Below are 19996 nucleotides of genomic sequence, written 5' to 3' on the forward strand. Positions count from 1 at the left end.
AACCCCCTCTTTACCGGCTGCTCTGAACGGTTTTGGTGCCAGACTCATTGCCAAAGGAAGCTTATGAAGAAAGCGAGGCGGTCTTACCGCAAACTTCCCCTAGCACCATTTTAGAGCTTTGTGTCAAGATGACCCTGTAAAATCCTTTCGTAAATTTAAGGGGGCAAATACCATTGCGAAGCATTTAATGTTTATTATGGCTAGGTTATTTGTTTTAGTAAAACGTGTGATATGATAGACTTGGGTTTTCTGTGTCTTATGCTGTATGTACGTTGAAGCACCTCATAAGTTGTGTACAACATTCATGCACAAGTTACAGCACAGAGGAGCATGTTTGACTAAAACGTGAAAGTCCTTCATAAATACTTATTGCATGAATAAATGAAGTTTATTATTTAAAAATTTTTTTTAACGTTTATTTATTTTTGAGACAGAGAGAGACAGAGCATGAATGGGGGAGGGTCAGAGAGAGGGAGACACAGAATCTGAAATAGGCTCCAAGCTCTGAGCTGTCAGCACAGAGCCCGACGCGGGGCTCGAACTCACGGACCGTGAGATCATGACCTGAGCCGAAGTCGGCCGCTTAACCTACTAAGCCACCCAGGCGCCCCTCATTATTTTAATTTTTGAAGAGGTTTAGTATGAGGTATTCTTTTGTGACATATTGTTATAGCAATGATTTATTTGAAGATAAGTCTTTTGTCAGGACCAAACCCCCAATTATATAGCCTTGGAAAAACAAAATCCACTTTATGATGATACCACTTACAACACAAAACCAAAAACACATTACAGTGAAAATTGGGTTCTCTTTATGTATCTGTGTAGGTGGGTCATGAATGAAGGTATTCATGCACATATACAGAACTAAATATCTCATTAATGCTAATGACCTAATTTAGCATTTGTCATAATTCAGATTCAGTTTCTGTGATTATCAGAGTGTATGAAAGTGGATTAAAATATATATGTACAGGGGCGCCTGGGTGGCGCAGTCGGTTAGGCGTCCGACTTCAGCCAGGTCACGATCTCGCAGTCCAGGAGTTCGAGTCCCGCGTCAGGCTCTGGGCTGATGGCTCAGAGCCTGGAGCCTGTTTCCCATTCTGTGTCTCCCTCTCTCTCTGCCCCTCCCCCGTTCATGCTCTGTCTCTCTCTGTCCCAAAAATAAATAAATGTTGAAAAAAAATTAAAAAAAAATATATGTACATATTGTACATGGGAATATATCTATTCCCATGGATATGAGATTTGTCATAATTTGGATAGAGTATGAATAATTTTATAGAAATAAAAGCTATTATTCCTAGCACTGCAAATATTTAACTGGTTTTTTTTTGCCAGCACAGAGCCCAATGCAGGGCTTGAACTCATGACCCTGAGATCAAGACCTGAGCTGAGATCAAGAGTTGGACACTTAACCAACTGAACCACCCAGACGCCCCCACAATTACCGTTTTAAAGATCTATGACAATTTCTCAGAGAAATAAAGCAACTTTCCCAAAGCCATAAAGCTAATAAATCTTGAAATATGTTTCACCTGTCTAAGAAAATAAACTGTATTTTTTTTAAAGATTTTTAAGTAATCTCTACACCCAACATGGCGTTTGAACCTACAACCCCGAAATCAAGAGTTGCATGCTCTACTGACTGAGCCAGCCAGGAGCCCTCAGTATGATCTTTTTTACACTCATCTCAAACCACTTAATACCTGTTTATTTCTGTTTTAATGTATTTGTTGTTACATGGCAGGCTCCCAGGGTGATGTGCCAGGAGAGGAAAGCTATTTGGCAAGAAGCCTGACAGTGTAGCACCAACCACAGCTTGGGGTCTGGGCTTCAGTTTTACATGTTCATAAACTCAATATTCTAAATGTCATAGAGTTGATTGATGCCAGGAAGGTGGAGTCACGCTAAGGAAGTTGACAAGAGACTGATGTATAAACCAAAATGACAGTTCATTAATTTACAAAGATGAACAATTGTTCATGAGGATTTGAAAATAGCGAATTCTTGCCAGGCAGGTCTTCATGAGAAGCTAAATTATAATTAGAAGATCGTTCTTACCATAGAATCCAGGAAAAGTTAGTTGTACAATTCAAATACATACATTTGTTGTGATTGCTCTAAGTGCCTATCTCCCCAATATATACTATTTGCTCCCTGGAGACTGGTTTGTTTTACATGTGAGTGCAAATCCACTCCACCACCTGGGTGGTGTCTGTTTAGTTAGGTTTTGTATGTTTCTATAGTTTCTTGGCTATTTTTTAAAAAGTAGGCTTTATGCCCAATGTGGAGCCCAACACGGGGCTTGCACTTACAACCCTGAGATCAAGACCTGAGCTGGGATCTCCAGTCAGTCTGCTTAACCTCTGCTTAATTGACTGACCCACCCAGGCATCCCGATTCACTTTTTTTTTTTGAAGTTACACTAGTAAAATGTGTTTAACTGTTACCTCTCTTTTTAAATAAAGTTTATTTATTCATTTGGAGAGAGAGAGAGAGAGAGACAGATGGAAAGCAGGGGAGGAGCAGAGAGAGAGGGAGAGAATCCCAAGCAGACCGGGAGCTGTCAGCACAGAGCTCCACTCAGGGCTCAAGTCTCATCTCACCAATCGAGATCATGACCTGAGCCGAAATCAAGAGTTTGTCGCTCAACTGACTGAGCCACCCAGGTGGCTCTAACTATTATCTCTTCAATCGGATTAGTCTGAGGGTGCCTGGGTTGCATAGTTAAGTGTCCCACTCTTTAAAAAAAAAAAAATTAATGTTTTATTATTTGTTGAGAGACAGAAAGCAAGCATCAGTGGGGGAGGGACAGAGAGAGAGAGAGAGAGAGAGGGAGACACAGAATCTGAAATAGGCTCCAGGATCCAAGCTGTCAGCACAGAGCCCGATGCGGGGCTCAAACTCAGGAGCCGTGAGATCATGACCTGAGAGGAAGGCAGCCACTCAACCGACTGAGCCACCCAAGCGCCCCAAGCGTCCCACTCTTAATTTGGGCTGAGGTCAGGATCTCAAAGTTCCTGGAACTGAATCACTCCCCCCACCCCCGTCCCCTCGGGCTCTGCAACCACAGCCCAGAACCTGCCTGGGATTCTCTCTCTCCCTCTCCCTGCCCCTCCCCTGCTCATGCGCACATGCGCGCTTTCTCTTTCTCTCAAAAATAAACAGTAAAAAAATTAATCTTGTATTACTTGCCTAGAGACCATTTTATCGACAAGGAAATTACCTCCCTTGGGTTATAGCCCAATTTATAGGTATGGGGATGAGGCAGGGGACAACAACCGAGTGAATAATTCTATGTGGTCACCTCACTATGGCTGGTGAGTGTGGCTGCCAGATTAAAATACAGGACGTCCAATTAAATTCAGATAACAAGGAAATTTTAAAAATATAAGTATGTCCCCAAAATCGCATGAGGTGCAGTCAAACTAAAACAAACAAACAAAAAAATTCACTGTTTACCTGAAATTCAAAAATTGGATGTCCTGTATTTTTGTTTGCTAAACCTGGCAAGCCCAGGAGTACATTAACAAGATGCCGTGAGGCTTGCCTGGGTTCCCGGTGGTCGGTAAGCACCAGTCCATTCGGTTGTTTCGGGGAACAAAAATCGTTACCATTAAAGAAATTGCTTAGGTTAACAGCAGGTAGCAACCAAACACGGAACACTCTTGACCCTTTGAGGAGCCCGTAACTGACGCAACTGCCATAAATGCTGCCTTGGTTGACTTCCCCGCCCCCTTCATTCTTCTCTTCCTGCAACCAGAATGTTTGCTCTATCTCTTCTTCCCTTTCTAGTCCCGCCCTTCCAGCTCTCCTCTCTGGAGAGGAATCGGTAGCCCCAAAAGAGTCGGCAAAAATGCCGACGTGTTCAGAGGAGCGGAAGTAGTCACATTTCACTGAGAACCGTAAAGTGCGGCTGTCTGTCTCCCTTTCCGGATAACGACAACAGCTCTTGACTGTCAGTGCCGGCCTTCCTCGTGTCAAGGGATCTGCCGGACCCTTTCTAATTCAATTTTTTCCCCCCATTCCGGGCCCTTCCCTATCGTCGCCCCCTTCACCTTGGATCATGTTCAAGAAGTAAGGACATGCTGTGGGCTCCACTGGCTGCTCACAAAGTCGGTGGGGTGGGAGTGGGGAAGAGGGCGAGAGCAAAGAACCTCTTTCTCTCTCCCCCGCCCCTGCCATCCTTACTCACTAAGGTTTTCTAGAGTACTATGCTCTTACTCGCAACTTGCAACATTTAAGCTTTCCACCCCTAATCTTCAGTCGGGTTTTGATCTTCCCACCCTCGTTTTCTTTTTCCTTACTCCTCTTTTTCTTTTGCCTCCTCTCCCAGTCCTATCGCCATCTCTAGGGTTCTACCAATCACATCCTTGTACTGTGATTTAAGGGTGTATCCTCTTTAGCTGAGAGGAGAGCCCTGCACTCACTGCCATATGTTTATTAGTTATGAACTGAATAAGGGAAGGCTTGACTTCCTGGGTCATGGGAGTGAAGGAGTCTGGGTGACAGGAAGCAAGCGGCCTGTCATGCCTATTGCCTAGCTGCCAGATTAACCTTGTCTTGAAAATAGCGTGATTGCCCCATAGGCTACTCAGTATAAGGAAGACAAAAATTCTTTGGGAACCTACTTAGTGGGTTTGCCTTCCAGATTTGGTAGACGCAAAAAGCAAAGGGGGAACATGGGCAAAGGAAGGTGGGTTTTGTGCATGACATTTTGAGCAAAAATAAATAGAAATCTTAGAAGTCATCGTTATCACTTAAAAAAAAATCTCAGCAGATTACATAGCCTAGCAGGGGCTAATTGCCTAGGTTTTATTTGGGTTGGTCTTTTGTATTTCAATGCTCGAGGGTTTTTTGTTTTATTTTACTTTTTTTTTGTTTTTGTTTTTGTTTTTTTGTACACAGGTTTTGTTATAGGTGGGAAACTGTTTCTCCCTGGGTAGAATTGAGTAGGGTTTTCTAGGAAGGGCATTTGTGTAGCTGATTACAGATTATAATGTGAAATATGCCTCACATCCTCCCACCTGCCCCTCCCCTTCATTGTGTATACATGACAGTTTAATATTGTATTAAGACACTGGTTTTGTGCTGGACAGAATAAAAGGGAAATTATATTAAAACAATTTATTTCATAATTATTTTAGACATCTAAATACTTGGGAATAGATGACAAATTAAAACAATATTTTTAGCTATTCTGATATTTTTGCTTAGAAATCCCTTTTTTTTCCTTGCAAAAATCATTTGACAGATTTGATGAAAAAGAAAACGTGTCTAACTGCATCCAGTTGAAAACCTCAGTTATAAAGGGTATTAAGAACCAATTGATAGAGCAATTTCCAGGTATTGAACCATGGCTTAATCAAATCATGCCTAAGAAAGATCCTGTCAAAATGGTTCGATGGTAAGTCTTTATTTATCTCTATGCACAGCTCAGAATAGCTTAATATTGTATGATTAGATTGCACTCATAAAAAATGGAATTATTGTCACATTAACCATTGGTAGATTAATTATAGGAGCAGATAAATAGAATAATTCTAAAACAATATTCGTATTGTCAAGTGTTTCTTCATGTTTGTGAAAAATGTGGCTTTGTGTACTAATTGTTTTATTAAAGAGTTAAATGTTTTTATTCAGACTTGGATTTAATTTCAGTTTGTACTGTAAATATTTGTTTTATTGAATTATCTAACGATGAAATTAAAATAATAAAATGTGAACTACAATTACAGTAGGTCAAAAAAAATTTTTTTTTCTACTGGACTGGTATGGTAGATGAAACAATTTAAATAATGGTTTTTTTTTGCCTGGATATTTTTTTTTTTTTTTTTTAATTTTTTTTTCAACGTTTATTTATTTTGGGGACAGAGAGAGACAGAGCATGAACGGGGGAGGGGCAGAGAGAGAGGGAGACACAGAATCGGAAACATTGCCTGGATATTTAATGAAATTAAAAAGAAGCTGCTGTATCTTTGTATATATATGTTTCATATTTGTTATTATTTAAAGGGTGTTTGGTATATTCATTTTTCGAATAAAATATCTAACTTGGTACTTTGTGACATTTGTCTTACAGCCATGAACATATAGAAATCCTTACAGTAAATGGAGAATTACTGTTTTTTAGACAAAGAGAAGGGCCTTTTTATCCAACCCTAAGGTTACTTCACAAATGTAAGTCTTGTTAGAAAATACATATTTGGGGATATGGAAAGATATAAGGGGAGTTGAAAGTGACTTCTGGTACTTATTTATTAATACTAGGTGATATGGGGTATAAAACTAAAATGAATCCCCGTCTTGTGGTAAATCTGAAAAATGCAAATTCTCTCATTATGCGGTCCAGAAAGGCCAAGAAAGAACATTCATTCATTCATTCAGCAAGTATTTATTGAACTTCTATGTGTCAGGTACTGAGCTAGGTACTGAGAATATGATGGGAAGCAAAGGCAGACATGGTCGCTGTCCTTATGAAGCTCACAGTCTAGTTGGAAGAATAGACAATTAGATCATTACATGAATGTTTATTCACAGACTGTGATAAGTGCTGTGAGCACTTCCGTTTTTTAAATTCGTATCTAGATATGCCTCCTAGAGATTAACTCTATCTAAGGGAAAGCATTGGCTAATTGTGGTAGTCCCAGTTATTGTTAGTTGGGTGGCAAGGTCAGCTGTTGTGAAACAAAATAATGTTTGTTACATACCTACATTTGCACATTGTTAGATTGAGTACATTACAAAAGAAAATTCAAAGGAGATAAAATCCTGGTGCACAAGAGGTTTTCAACTGTGAAGTTAAAATTTCTGCTTTTCAAACCAGTGTCTTTCTGGCATTCTAGCCAAGAGGCAGAAAGAAGGGGAGTGACTGGAAGGCTGTGTAGGTGGTAGTGGTAACTTAATGAGTTTGGTTTTTGGTAAGATGAGATAAATTTTGAATTACATGGTGGAGCAGAGGTCTGGAGCAGTGGGGCAAATCTTAAAAGAGGTGAATCATTTTAGTATTTATAAAGAATTATTTACAGTTACTTGACTAAGTATTGATTTCATCAGGTTAAAAAAGCACATTGGAGAGAAACTGAGTCCTGATGCAGTGGAAAAAGTTTAAAATGAAAATATTCTGGTGACGTTAATTCCTACTCAACTAAAAGAGGACAGAGACAAAGTACTCAAATGTATTGCATGAATCTAGATTAGATCCTGGTTTGAAAAGCAAAATTCAAGCCCTCCCCCTTCCCCCACAAAAAAGATAAAGAACACTTTCTTAGGGCTCTTGGGGGGAACTCTGAATATGGTTTGGCTATAAGACAATATTGTGGGACTATTGTTACAGTTTTAGGTATGATAATAGTATTGTGGTTATGTAGGAGAATGACTATTTTTAGGTGATATGTGCTTATTTATGGTGAAGCATTATGTTTGAAATTTCAAATGGTAGGGGACAAAATGTGTGTGCATAAATAGAGATAAAGCAAACAGAGCAAAGCGTTAATGAACAATTATTCAATCTCAGTGGGTGGCATCCAAGTATTCATTGAACTATTCTTTGTTTTTCATTTTTTGATGTTTGTTTATTTTTGAGAGAGAGAGACACACACTTACACCACAGGCAGGGGAGGGGCAGAGAGAGAGAGAGAGGGAGACACAGAATCTGAAACAGGCTCCAGGCTCTGAGCTGTGAGCACAGAGCCCAACGCAGGGCTGGAACTCTGAAGGGCAAGATCATGACCTGAGCTGAAATTGGACGCTCAACTGACTGAGCCACCCAGGCACCCCTTCAATCAAACTATTCTTAATGGTTTTTCTGTATGTTAAGCATTTGCATAATAAGTTGGAATAGAAAGGTGTTCCTATTTAATAATATTTTGCTGGGAACCAACCTTTTAGAACATCCTAAAGTTATTGATGTGCAAGAAGCAGGATAATATGGTGGTTAAAAGCATACTTGGAGTTAGGCAGACCTGGGTTCAATTTCCAGTGTGTGTCACTTATGCCAGGCCACTTAAACAGGTCATCACTTGTTTAAGCCTTATTTCCTTTTCTTTCTTTTTTTTTTTTTAAAGACTTTATTTTTAAATAATCTTTACACCCAACACAGGGCTTGAACTCATAACCCCAACTTCAAGAATTGCATGGTCTACCCACTGAGCCAGCCAGGCACTCCTTAAGCTATATTTCCTTATCTTTTAAAAAAATGGATACATTGTATATCATATCTCCCAGGATTGTGAGGATTAAATGAGATTCGTGCATGCAATGCCTGGAACACAGTAATGGCTCAATATATGATAGCCATTGTAATGATGTAGTAATTGTTAAGTAACTGTCCACTGCTACTGTATATTATCATCATCATTATTAAAGGGCAGGTATTAACGAGGATGGAGAACTAGAAAACAAATTATGTTTGTTTCAGGTTTCTTTTTTTCAATAAGATGTTTAAATTAATATGTAGTCTTGGTAGAAAAAATACTTATTCTCTGAATAGTGGGAGGGCTAGTGGTAAGACATTAAAGTGAATGAATTTTACCAATTATTAATATTCCTAGAAAGCCCTGAGAGGTCTAAAAAATCCCCGCCGCCCCCCCCCGCCCCGCCCAGCCATTGTTTTGAATCTTTCAGGGATCCTTTAATTCTTAGATTATGACACACACACACACACACACACACACACACACACACACACAAATAAATTTTTTGGGATTATAAAAGGAATTTGTGTTCATTCTAGAGAATTGGAAAGTGCAGAAATAAGATCACCTGTATTCCTATGACCTAGAGATAACCATGGTTAGTATGTTGGTGTACTTCCATCCAATTATTTCCTATATTGTGTATGTGTGTTTATATATTTTTTCCTTTTTTAAAAATATTTTTTCCTTTTTAAATTGGGCTCTCCGTTAAATAGCTTTTAATTAATTGACTTTATTTTTTAGGGCAGTTGTAAAATGGAGCAGAAAAAAGAGTTCCCATATACTTCCTACCACCCTTCCCTTATTATTCTTTGGTGTCATGCATTTGTTATGACTGATGAACCAATATCGATTCATTATTATTAACCAAAGTCCATAGTTTACATTAGGGTTCATTCTTTGCATTGTACATTTGGTGGGTTTTACCAAATGCATAATGTCATGTATCCATTGTTACAGTATCACTATGATACTGTCATATGATAGTATCATAGTATAATTTATTGCCCTAAGAGTCCTCTGCTCCACTTATTTGTCCCTTCCTGCTTTTTCTCCTCTCACTCCCTAGCAACCACTGATCTCTTTGGTATTTTTTTTATTTTACTTTTTTCCTCTTAACATTATATTATGAACATTTCCCAGAGTAATACATATTTTCCAAAAGTATTGTTCTATTATATATGTACTATAGACATACCTTAAGTCATTTATCTCTTCATTGTTGGACATTGAGGTTGATTCCAGTTTATTTTTATTGTAAATAATAGTGCTGCAATGATTATATTTCTGCCTAAATATATTGTATATCTCTAATGTTTTCTTAGGATAAAGTCCTAGAAAGAGAATTACCAAGTCAAAGAGTATGAACCTTTTCAAGGCTGTTGATACATGTTGCCACGTAGTCCTAAAGAAAAGTTGTGCTCCATTATAAGCCTTCTAGCAGTGTATGAAAATGCTAGTTTTCCTAAATGCTTGCAAGCACTGGGAATTACTTTTGTTAAAAATATTTATCAACTTGATAAATGAAGGATGGTGTTTCAGTTTTATTTTGCATTTTTCAGAATACTGTAATTTTGGGAAATATTTGCTCATGTCCTTTGCCTTTTTCTGTTGAGTCATTAGTCTCATTAATTTATGTGATGTATTTCTTTTCTTCTAGATCCTTTTATCCTGCCACACCAGCAGGTTGATAAAGGAGCCATCAAATTTGTTCTCAGTGGAGCAAATATCATGTGTCCAGGCTTAACTTCTCCTGGAGCTCAACTTTACCCTGCTGCAGTAGATACAGTTGTTGTATCCTTCCCAGGCTATAACTGCTGAAAAATGTATTCACAGTATTTTTGTCATTACTGGAAGATCTATCACCCAAGAGAAGATTAGGTGTACTTTTCTGGAGGTTACCGCTACTGTTGTCTCATGACTTTCTTGTTACATTTCAAGATGTGGGAAAAAACATCATTTCAGCCTTTCTTGTTGCGTTTCAATGTGTGGGAAATAACATCATTTCTATGTCCCATCTTAGAAGTTAAATGGGAACAAGTAATAAGAAGTCCCAGCTGCATTCCGGCCCAGTTACTGCCCAATGTTATCAGACTCAGGACACAGTATAAAACTTGATTATTTTTTAAAATGTTTATTTATTTGTTTTGAGAGAGAGTGTGTGTGTGTGCAAGTAGGGGAGGGGCAGGGAGAGAGGGAGAGAGAGAATTCCAAGCCGGTCCCATGCTGTTAGCACAGAGCCCGATGTGGGGCTCAAACCCACGAACTGTGAGATCATGACCTGAGCTGAAATCAAGGGTTGGACACTTAACTGACTGAGCCACCAGGCACCCCTGAAACTCTAGATTGTTAATGGAGAGGCTATATATGATATGATTGGATCACTTCTTTAGACATCAGCTTGCTACTTAAAAAAATTTTTTTAATGTTTATTTTTAAGAGAGAGAGACAGAGTGTTAGCAGGGGAGGGGCAGGGAGAGAGGGAGACACAGAATCTGAAGCAGGCTCCAGGCTCTGAGCTGTCAGCACAGAGTCCGACGTGGGGCTCAAACTCACAAACCGCAAGATCATGACCTGAGCCAAAGTGGGATGCTTAACTGATTGAGCCGCCCAGGCGCCCCCATCAGCTTGCTACTTTTATAGTTGGCTTATCCATATATACTGGAGTAAAAGCACTCACAAGGGAAAATAGCTTAGGCACCAGGTAGAGTGTTAGAAGTGGGTAGTGGGAAATACTGACAATCCCCAACTTTTATATTACAGATCATTTTTAAGTTGGATGTTTGGGCCTCAGAACATATTTTCTCAAAGAGAAATGTTAAAGTTTCAGATAGTCCTTAAAACTCATGATGTAACTGAGTAATTTTGCATAATTTTCATTTCTACAGTGGTGTTTAGCTATATTCTAGATCAAATAGGTTTTTGTCAACTAGTCTGGAGAGGAGGAGATCTTCTCTTTTGTCATAAAGGGGCCATTTGCGTCAGGTTGAGAAAATACTTGGTAGGTATAGGGAAATCACTGTAGAGTGGGAAGGCCATTGGAGTGGGTTTAAGAGTGTGTCCTGTACTTGAAGGAGACTGTCTAGTCTCCCGACACTGCCCAGTGTCCTCTGTTGTGGCAGTTATGTTTAAGGGGTAGATTGTATAAGGTATATGTTGGTACCTTAGGAACAGCTTGTGTCGACAGAGATACTGGTCACATAATAGGTGCTCAAATATTTTTGGAACGCTGAGTCTATGAATTGAAAATGAGATGGAGAAAAGTATTCTGTGAGGACAGGTTTTCTTTTTAATGTTTTTGACTTTTCTAAGTGTTGTAGGTTTATAGTTCTGGAGATTCTCTTAAATGGAAGAATTTTCAAGTGCCTAACCTTTGCTTTTAAAGTAATTTTTATTTTGAAACAATTACAGACTTTTAGATAGTTGCAAAACTAGTGCAGGGAGATACTGTGTACCCTGGGAATTTTGCTTTGTAAAATATGTACTGCAATGTGTAACATTCTAAATGCTTCAAATGATAACCAGGAACATTTTGGTTGTTCTAGAAAGGTTGAAACATACACTGGGTTGTTACAGATAGACTGGGGGTATAATTATTATTTTAATGTGTCCATGGGGCACCTGGGTGGCTCAGTCGGTTAAGCAGCCGACTTCGGCTCAGGTCACGATCTCGCGGTCCGTGAGTTCGAGCCTCGTGTCGGGGCTCTGTGCTGACAGCTCACAGCCTGGAGCCTGTTTCAGATTCTGTGTCTCCCTCTCTCTCTGACCCTCCCCCGTTCATGCTCTGTCTCTCTCTGTCTCAAAAATAAATAAACGTTAAAAAAAATTAAAAAAATGTGTCCATTACATAAAACCGGCATTCATTGATTACAACATTAGAACAAATCGTGTTTATTTATTTCACAGTTTTTAATATTTACATGAAAAATTTTATCTTTTTTGCAGGTCTTATTTTGGTTTTGTTGGCATTGGGTTATGGTATTAACATTTAACTCAAAAACCAAGAATGATTATTAGATTCATTCATTTAGCATTTATTGAATATTTACAGTGTGCCCACAGATTCTGCTAGGTCCCTGCCCTCAATTGAGTTGATGGTCTGGGTGAGGATACAAGATGGGTTCAAAGTGGCTTAACTAGTAACGTGATCATTGTTTGATACCCCCTCTCCAAGGCATTTTGATAGTTTTCTTAGCTGTGTGTTTTCAGGCAATCATGGCAGAAGGAAAACAGCATGCTCTGTGTGTTGGAGTCATGAAGATGTCTGCAGAAGATATGTAAGTCTCACATTAGGCCCCCTTGGCTTTTGAGAAAGGGTAACCTATGCGGGAAGCATCAGAATTACAGGTGAAATTTGCTGTCATTCATATCACATCTTACAAATACTTAAGCACAGAAGCCTCGTTTCTGATTTTTCCTGACACTTCGGAAGCCATTGAAACCTATTTTGTCTCCAGGATTGCATTCTTTCTTAAGCACTCTGAAAAGAACCGGGTGCCAACACAGCTGTTTTATATGTATGTGTGTGGTATTTTAGGAAATAACAAAATTTTTTTTTGTTTGCGAGAGAAGGTATACACGCACGTGCTTGCGTGTGGATGCGGGAGTAGGGACAGAAGGAGAGGGAGAGAGAGAATCCCAAGCAGGCTCCATGCCCAGCGCAGAGCCTGATGCTGCCTCATCTCACACCATGAGGTCATGACCTGAGTCGAAATCAAGAGTCAGATGCTTAACTGAGTGAGCCCCGCAGGTGCCCCAGGAACTTTTTATTCAGTATGACTTAAATTTTTAATTGGGGGGAAGAATGTTGTGCTACTAATTTTTAAAACTGTGACACAGTTCAGTACCACATGGTATTTATCTTCTATCTTGACCTAGTAGTATAGATTATTAAGGAAGTATTAAAGATATTTACCAAAATGTAGTCAATATATTGAAAAACTTGGAACTCATTTGATGACCAAATTAATCCTGTTAATTTTGTTCCACAGTCAATTACAACACTCTGATGTTCTCCTGGTATGGTGACATCATTACTTTGTTTCTATAAGGCCCACTAGTTAGATCACTAGAATCATTTTAAGACAGGAACTGCAGCAGAGTAATGTCATTTAATGTAGTCAATAACGTTAATGTAATAAATAAATTCCCTGCATGGGGCTCAATAATTGCAAAATAGCAATGCACTCGGAATTATATTTACCATAAGTAAGCCTATAAAAATTCATAACAATATGTTTATGTGCTTTTCTCCTTCCACAGTGAGAAAGTCAACAAAGGAATTGGCATTGAAAATATCCATTATTTAAATGATGGGCTGTGGCATATGAAGACATATAAATGAGCCTCAGAAGGAATGCACATGGCTAAATATGGATATTGTGCTGTATCTGTGTTTGTGTGTGTGACAGCATGAAGACAGTACCTCTGTGGTTATGCTGAATAAATTCAACAGATGCTAAAATTCTGTTAGCTTCAAAAATTATTTTAATTTTTCTTAAAGTCCAGTTAAAATTGGGTAGCAAACTTGGACATTAAGAGGTATCTGGTAAGTAATCAAACTCAGACAACTTAATGTCCTTTCTTAGGCCAATAATGTAAAATTGAAGGGCAGGACTTGGTAGATTAACCTGCCGACCTCCCAGAGAATCTGGCTACTTAATGGGGCTGGAAGCTGGACTGGGAATTTTCTCCTATTACCCTAGAAATGCCTCTTCTCTTTTGTGTGTGTTTTTTGTTTGTTTGGTTGTCATTTTTAAACTTTTCATTATGGAAAATTCCAAGCATATATAAAAGTACGTGGGGAATAGTAGTATAATGGACCTTTTCTGTATCTGTCACCCAGCTTCAATTCATGGCAAATTTTACTTCATCTATATCTCATTTACTCCTTCCCCACCCCACTCCCTGATTATTTTGAAGCAAATCCCAGATATCTCATTTTATCCACAGTAACTTAAATATGTATCTTTAAAAGCTAAATTTTTTTAAAAACATCATTACACCTAAAATATCGTTATCACACCCCAAAAAAGAACTATTTCTTAATATGATCAAATATCTTGTTTAAATATGTGACAAATGAACTTGATTGCCTCTCTTTTTCATTTTTTTAACCATTGGTTTGCTTGAAATTGGTACCAGACAAGGTCCATATATTGCATTTAGTTGTTATTTATTTAAGTCTCTTAATCTAGAAGGTCTCCCTTTGTATTTTCCCTTTAAATTAATTATTGAAGGAATCTGGTTGTTTTGTCTTACAGAGTTTTCTCCCACATTCTGGATTTTGTTGATTGTATCGCTGTAAAGTAATTTAACTTGTTTTTATGTCCCCTGTATGACCTGTACACAGATAGGCTTGAAGAGATTCAGGTTCAATTTATTTAGTGCCCTGGCCTGAAGCTGGGTAAACTCATACTACACAGATGCCCAGAACTTCCAGATTTGGGTCATTACTGTATTCCCCCAAAGAGCGTGTATGTCCTATCCTAAGTGGCATATGAAGGCCATGGAGGCTTATTTCAGTAAGAACAGTAAGTAAGCTCTTTTGGGAGTTAAAGGAGCAGTTATGAATTTACATAGTGACAATAGGCATTTCTTCCTAATAACCTCGCTGTTCTAGTGTCTCAGCCATTTTCATTTGGTTGTTTACAAATATGTGACATGTGGTTTTATTTTTCAGATGGATACAGACATTTACAAGATTGTGGTGACCTGTGTTACAGTTAGAAGTTGGTGAGAAAGGTGAGGGTGGATAGTAAAAAGAGGGAGACCATTTGGCTGGCTGTTGCAGCTGGGCCTCCCAAGATACAACATAGGTGAAGGTTGTAGATCCAGGGTCTGACCCTCAGACTGAGAAACCATCTCCCACTAAATGAAACTTGTAAGACTTGGAGATTCCCACATTAGAATGTAAATGTGTTCATCTATAGTGCTAAGTCTGCTTAGGGTAAACAATTAGGAAACTGGAAGTTTCTTGGTGAACTTGGATAAGAGTAAAGGAAGGTTGAAAATTTGGGGGAATATTTCATCTGGGCTGGGGTAAGGCTTAGAGAATTTTTCTTGCTTCATCATTAGTTACAATGCTTATGTCTGCCAAAATCTTTCCTAGCCCATGGAGGTGCCCTGATATTTTACTTTCTATAGCCTTTTGAAGTTCTTTGTAGAATATTTGCTTTTGTTATGACAGTTATATCCTACAACTTTCCATATTGTTACATTTTCCTATTTATTCCTGGTGTATAAAAGTGTAAATAGTCTCCTCAGTAGCCCATTTATAAATCCTCTTTCCGGGTATGTTTCTTCAGCAGGTCTCATGTTATGCTGACTTACTGGTTTCAAAGTCAGATGTCTTTCCATTTGAGGGATGAGACGCCCTATTTGAGGCCTGTAGCACCTGGTGTTCTTAAGAAGAAAATATCTGAGTCACTGATGTCAAAACCGAACTTTGAACCTTTATTGTTGGTACTAAGTTAATGTTAATTGACCAAGATTGCCTATGGAGTGATGGCAATGAAAACAAAGCACTCGCATATTAGAGAAGTTAAAACCTTTAATTGCCTGGTTTCTGAAATAATTTATCCTTGTTTCTAACCACTGTTAACAGTGGGTGTACAGAACACTTTAAAAATATTTAACATCATCATCTGTGCTTGTTTTTCCTACTATGCTGAGGTACAGTGACTGTGTTGCCTTGGTGATGTGGACTAAATATGTATGTTTTCTCCTTCCCCTGGGTCTGAGGCCTCAGGTCATGGTGTTAATCAGGGGTGTCACTCTACACTGGGAGCCTGATCAGTTTCTAAGCATAAGGTCGTGCAGGAAAGCTAATTCAAAGAGGTTAAACTAGCATATCAGCCTCTTTGTGCTGCGTTTAAAGGAAACTTAGTTTACCCACATTCCTGAGATTACGAATACAGGGAGAGCCTGTTTTCTCTCAGGCAATGTGTCTTCGGTTCATTTTTAGTTTCCAAATTAATTTTGTGTCAAGCCAGCCTACAATCTTGCCATTTCTGTGTATATGACATCCTTAGTCAGCCAAGGTCAGTTCAGCTCAATGGACATTTATTGAATATTTGCTAGCTTCTAGGTGACGTGACACAAAGATGAATAATACACAGGTGGCCCTTGCCCTTAAGGAGCTTCCAGTCTAGTGGTTAAATTGACATTTAAGAAAACCTAGGTAATGGTTGCAGCCCAATACCAATTTATAAAGCCACTGGGAAGTTACTAATACTTTTCCAATTTCAGTCACTAAAATTTGCAAATTACACATGAGCTAAATATAAAAATATTGCTTAGATTGTATCCAATGTGAGAAGGTTAAAAAAATCCAGATGTCTTGGAGTTGCAAGGATTGAGCATTCCAACTCAAAGGTTGTCCCATTGTGCAATAATATAAAGGCCTGTTCAGCCCTCTACTAGCAGACTATTATAGTGGTTTGGTGGTGTTTTGTTGGCAGCTGCATTTTTCCTTTTCTTGTTCTTTTTTTTTTTTTTTTTTTTTTGTGAATGTTCTGGACCCAAAACAGGCAGCTGGATTTATCCCAGGGGTAGTCATGAACATTTCCAATTTGAGATTTGATAGTCCCCAAACAGAAGGTCATATGGCATTTGTCAAATAATGATTATATCTAGCCAAGTTCCTCCTCTGCATACAAATCAGCTACTGAGGATGCAGTATTTCTAAGCATAGTGCTTCAGAAGATAAAAGAATGGCAAATGACTCAATTTGCAGATGTGTTTCATTACAGTAAAATATTTCACTTTTTTGTTGTGAGAATATTAATCATGTAGCAATTATATATTAATGGGAATATGAAATGAATGTATACCCAAACAAAATATAGTAAGTATTTTTAACTTTGTTTATCTAGGTTCCTTAATTTTGAGAATATGTCTCTCAAGGCTCTTCAGGAGACTCAAAATGTTCCAATTTCTAAAGGAGTATCCACTAAACCTGATTTATAATGAAAGGAAAAAAATGAAAATGCATGCATCCTGTGTCACTATAACCATCACTTCTGAGGTCTCAAGCAATCAGAAGCTTACTCAAGCTATAACCTGTAAGAATTAGGCCACTGAAATATATTTGGAAAGCCCTTCAGAACACTTGTGTTTAGTATGTTGTTAATTGTATTTAGATTAAATATAATTGTATTCTTAATATCTCAGTCTCTCAGCAACAGTTCCTAAAGAAATCCTGTCTTTCAACATGGAGACTGATGCGTGTAAATATATATTTTGCATTATGTTTTTATATTTTTGTATGTATACTTTATTATGCTTTTTGTAGCAGGTAAAAGAATGACTACCTATAATGAACTATAACACTACTTTGTTTCATATTATATTAAAACTAATTAAGTACTTGTAAAGGACTGGAACTCCATCAGAACAGGAATAAATGAATGTGATTGAGAACCAGTTTTTAAATCTATATTGACACTATTAGACAGGTAGGTTGGTTGGGTTGATTGATTGATTGGTTTAAAAGGTTGGCCTCTTGGAGAATATAATTTATGTATGGATAAATATACAGGAGATGATTTGCTGGAATTCTCCTGGTAATATCATGTTCATTAGAACAGGTCATGGGGAGGAAAAATAGATGAAAACATCCAAACTAATTAGTACTATTAATATTTGCCTCTTGGAGTGAAAAATGAAAGGACACCAAATTTTATCCTTGAATACTTTGAGAAATAAAAGATTAATTAGTGAAATAATTTCTAATTAAGGGATGCCTGGGTGGCTTAGTCAGTTGGGCGTCTGACTCTTGATTTTGGCTCAGGTCATGGTCCCAGGGTCATGGGATCGAGCCCTACGTTGGGCTCTGTGCTGAGCATGGAGCCTGCTTAAGATTTTTTGTCTCTCTCTCTCCCCCCCCACCCCCCCACCTCCCTCCCTCTCTCTCTCTCTCTCTCTCTCCCTCCCTTCCCCTTCCCCACTCATGTGTGTGCACTCTCTAAAATTAAAAAAAATTTTTTTTCTAATTAAAACCCCAGTTGTTGGGGCACCTGGGTGGCTCAGTCGGTTAAGCATCTGACTTCAGCTCAGGTCATGATCTCATGGTTTGTGAGTTCGAGCCCCACATCAGGCGCTGTGCTGACAGCTCAGAGCCTGGAGCCTGCTTCAGATTCTGTGTCTCATTCTCTCTGCCCCTCCCCGACTTGTGCCCTGTCTCTATCAAAAATAAATAAATATAAAAACAAACAAACAAACAAAAAAACCCAGTTAAAGAATGACATGCCTCACTCTAATTAAATGGGTTATCCTATACATTTTAAAATTTCATTTTAAAAGTAAAACAAATCACGATTTCTACATCATATTTTTTATTGCTCTTCTTGTTCCATTCTTCAATTTTAAAGTACTTTAATTTCAGCCAATATGTAATAGAGGGGACTTTTGGGGTATAATCATTCACTCCCTTCAGGTTCATTGTAAGTGTTCCCAGAACTCTGTCATAGGGGGAAATAACTCTAAATTGAAAAGTTACAAAGATTAATTTTCTTTCCTTCTAATTTTAATGTTTTATCACAGGACTTGATTGTGAGTGATAACTATGAACTTTCATTTAATCTCCTATGATGAAATAAGTAATTTCTTCTGATTGTCACAAGCATATGAGCAAAAAACCGTTTTAAGCAATAAATCATGTAAGCGCTTGCTTGGAGGAAGTGCCATTTCTCCAAACATACTCCTTGAAAACAAATCAAATTCAGTTCCCTTTTTGCCTCAGGGAAAGCCATATTGGGGCGACTTTTGAGGTCGGGCAATCTGTTTTTATTCTTTCCACTTTTTTTTTTTTTTAAGTGGATTGTTCTTTTTTTTTAAAATTTTTTTTTTTAACATTTATTTATTTTTGAGACAGAGAGAGACAGAGCACGAACGGGGGAGGGTCAGAGAGAGGGAGACACAGAATCTGAAACAGGCTCCAGGCTCTGAGCGGTCAGCACAGAGCCCGACGCGGGGCTCGAACTCACGGACCCTGAGATCACGACCTGAGCCGAAGTCGGCCGCTTAACCGACTGAGCCACCCAGGCGCCCCTATTCTTTCCACTTTTCTGTTTCAAAAGGAGACTTTCTGTTTTTGTCGCCAAATGCTGGGGTTGTCCTAGGCTGATGCATGATAAAGCCCCCCCCCCCCCAGGCTTGGAAATTTGCAAACCAGTGAGATGATTTTGTGATGAAACTGCATGTTGGATTGATACTACCTGTGATTGAGCTTAAATTTGAGACAACTTTTAAAAGGAGCTGTGCACTTTCTATCAGGGCTTGAAATGTCTGTTTCTACACACTGATGTCTTAATAATTTTTAGTTTCTCATGATCTGATTTTGTATGCACTTCTTGGTCTGGGTACTGTTTTCATCAGGTCAAAAGCTGCCCCATTCAGAATTCACTTTGTAAAGCCAAACTTCACTGTTCATTTAAACATCTGGACTAGGTTGGACAGGATGAGGAGGATGGGAGGAGAGTCCTTTTTGCCCTGTAGGCTCTGGAAGGTTTCTTAGAGAGTTGGGTTATCTAGGATTAGGAAAAAGTATGCTTTTGCATGACTAAGATCTTTCTGAAGTTTGCTTGTGTAAGCATTTTAGATTTCAGAAAGTTCAGCCTGAAATGTATGTGAATATAGAGTAGAAACAGTTTCATTTAGTGGGATAATGGCTGTCTCTAACTCATCAAATTAATTTCTCCTAAATAGCTTTCAAAAAGCCCAGGATTAGAAAATATTTGTCAATGGCAGTGCTTTATTCTGTTTTAAAAATAGTAGGTCTAAAATCTAGTAAAATG

General features: G+C 38.4%; 1 protein-coding gene across 2 annotated transcripts; it reads left to right on the top strand.

The window, feature by feature from the left end:
* The first annotated feature begins 3747 nt into the window (after positions 1 to 3747).
* Positions 3748 to 17621, top strand: MCTS1 (MCTS1 re-initiation and release factor). 2 transcript variants are annotated; one of them, XM_019824234.3, is made up of 6 exons: positions 3748 to 4080; positions 5258 to 5410; positions 6086 to 6183; positions 9859 to 9992; positions 12408 to 12475; positions 13461 to 17621. In XM_019824234.3, the coding sequence occupies exons 1-6, from the start codon at positions 4070 to 4072 to the stop codon at positions 13540 to 13542; spliced, it is 546 nt and encodes a 181-aa protein (XP_019679793.1). In that variant the 5' UTR covers positions 3748 to 4069; the 3' UTR covers positions 13543 to 17621. The 2 variants fall into 2 exon arrangements, with proteins under 2 accessions (XP_019679793.1, XP_019679792.1); XM_019824233.3 differs by lacking the exon at positions 3748 to 4080 and adding an exon at positions 4112 to 4699.
* The last annotated feature ends 2375 nt before the right edge of the window (positions 17622 to 19996 follow it).

The sequence above is a fragment of the Felis catus genome, chromosome X, assembly GCF_018350175.1.
Source record: "Felis catus isolate Fca126 chromosome X, F.catus_Fca126_mat1.0, whole genome shotgun sequence".
In the NCBI taxonomy this organism is placed as follows: Eukaryota; Metazoa; Chordata; class Mammalia; order Carnivora; family Felidae; genus Felis; species Felis catus.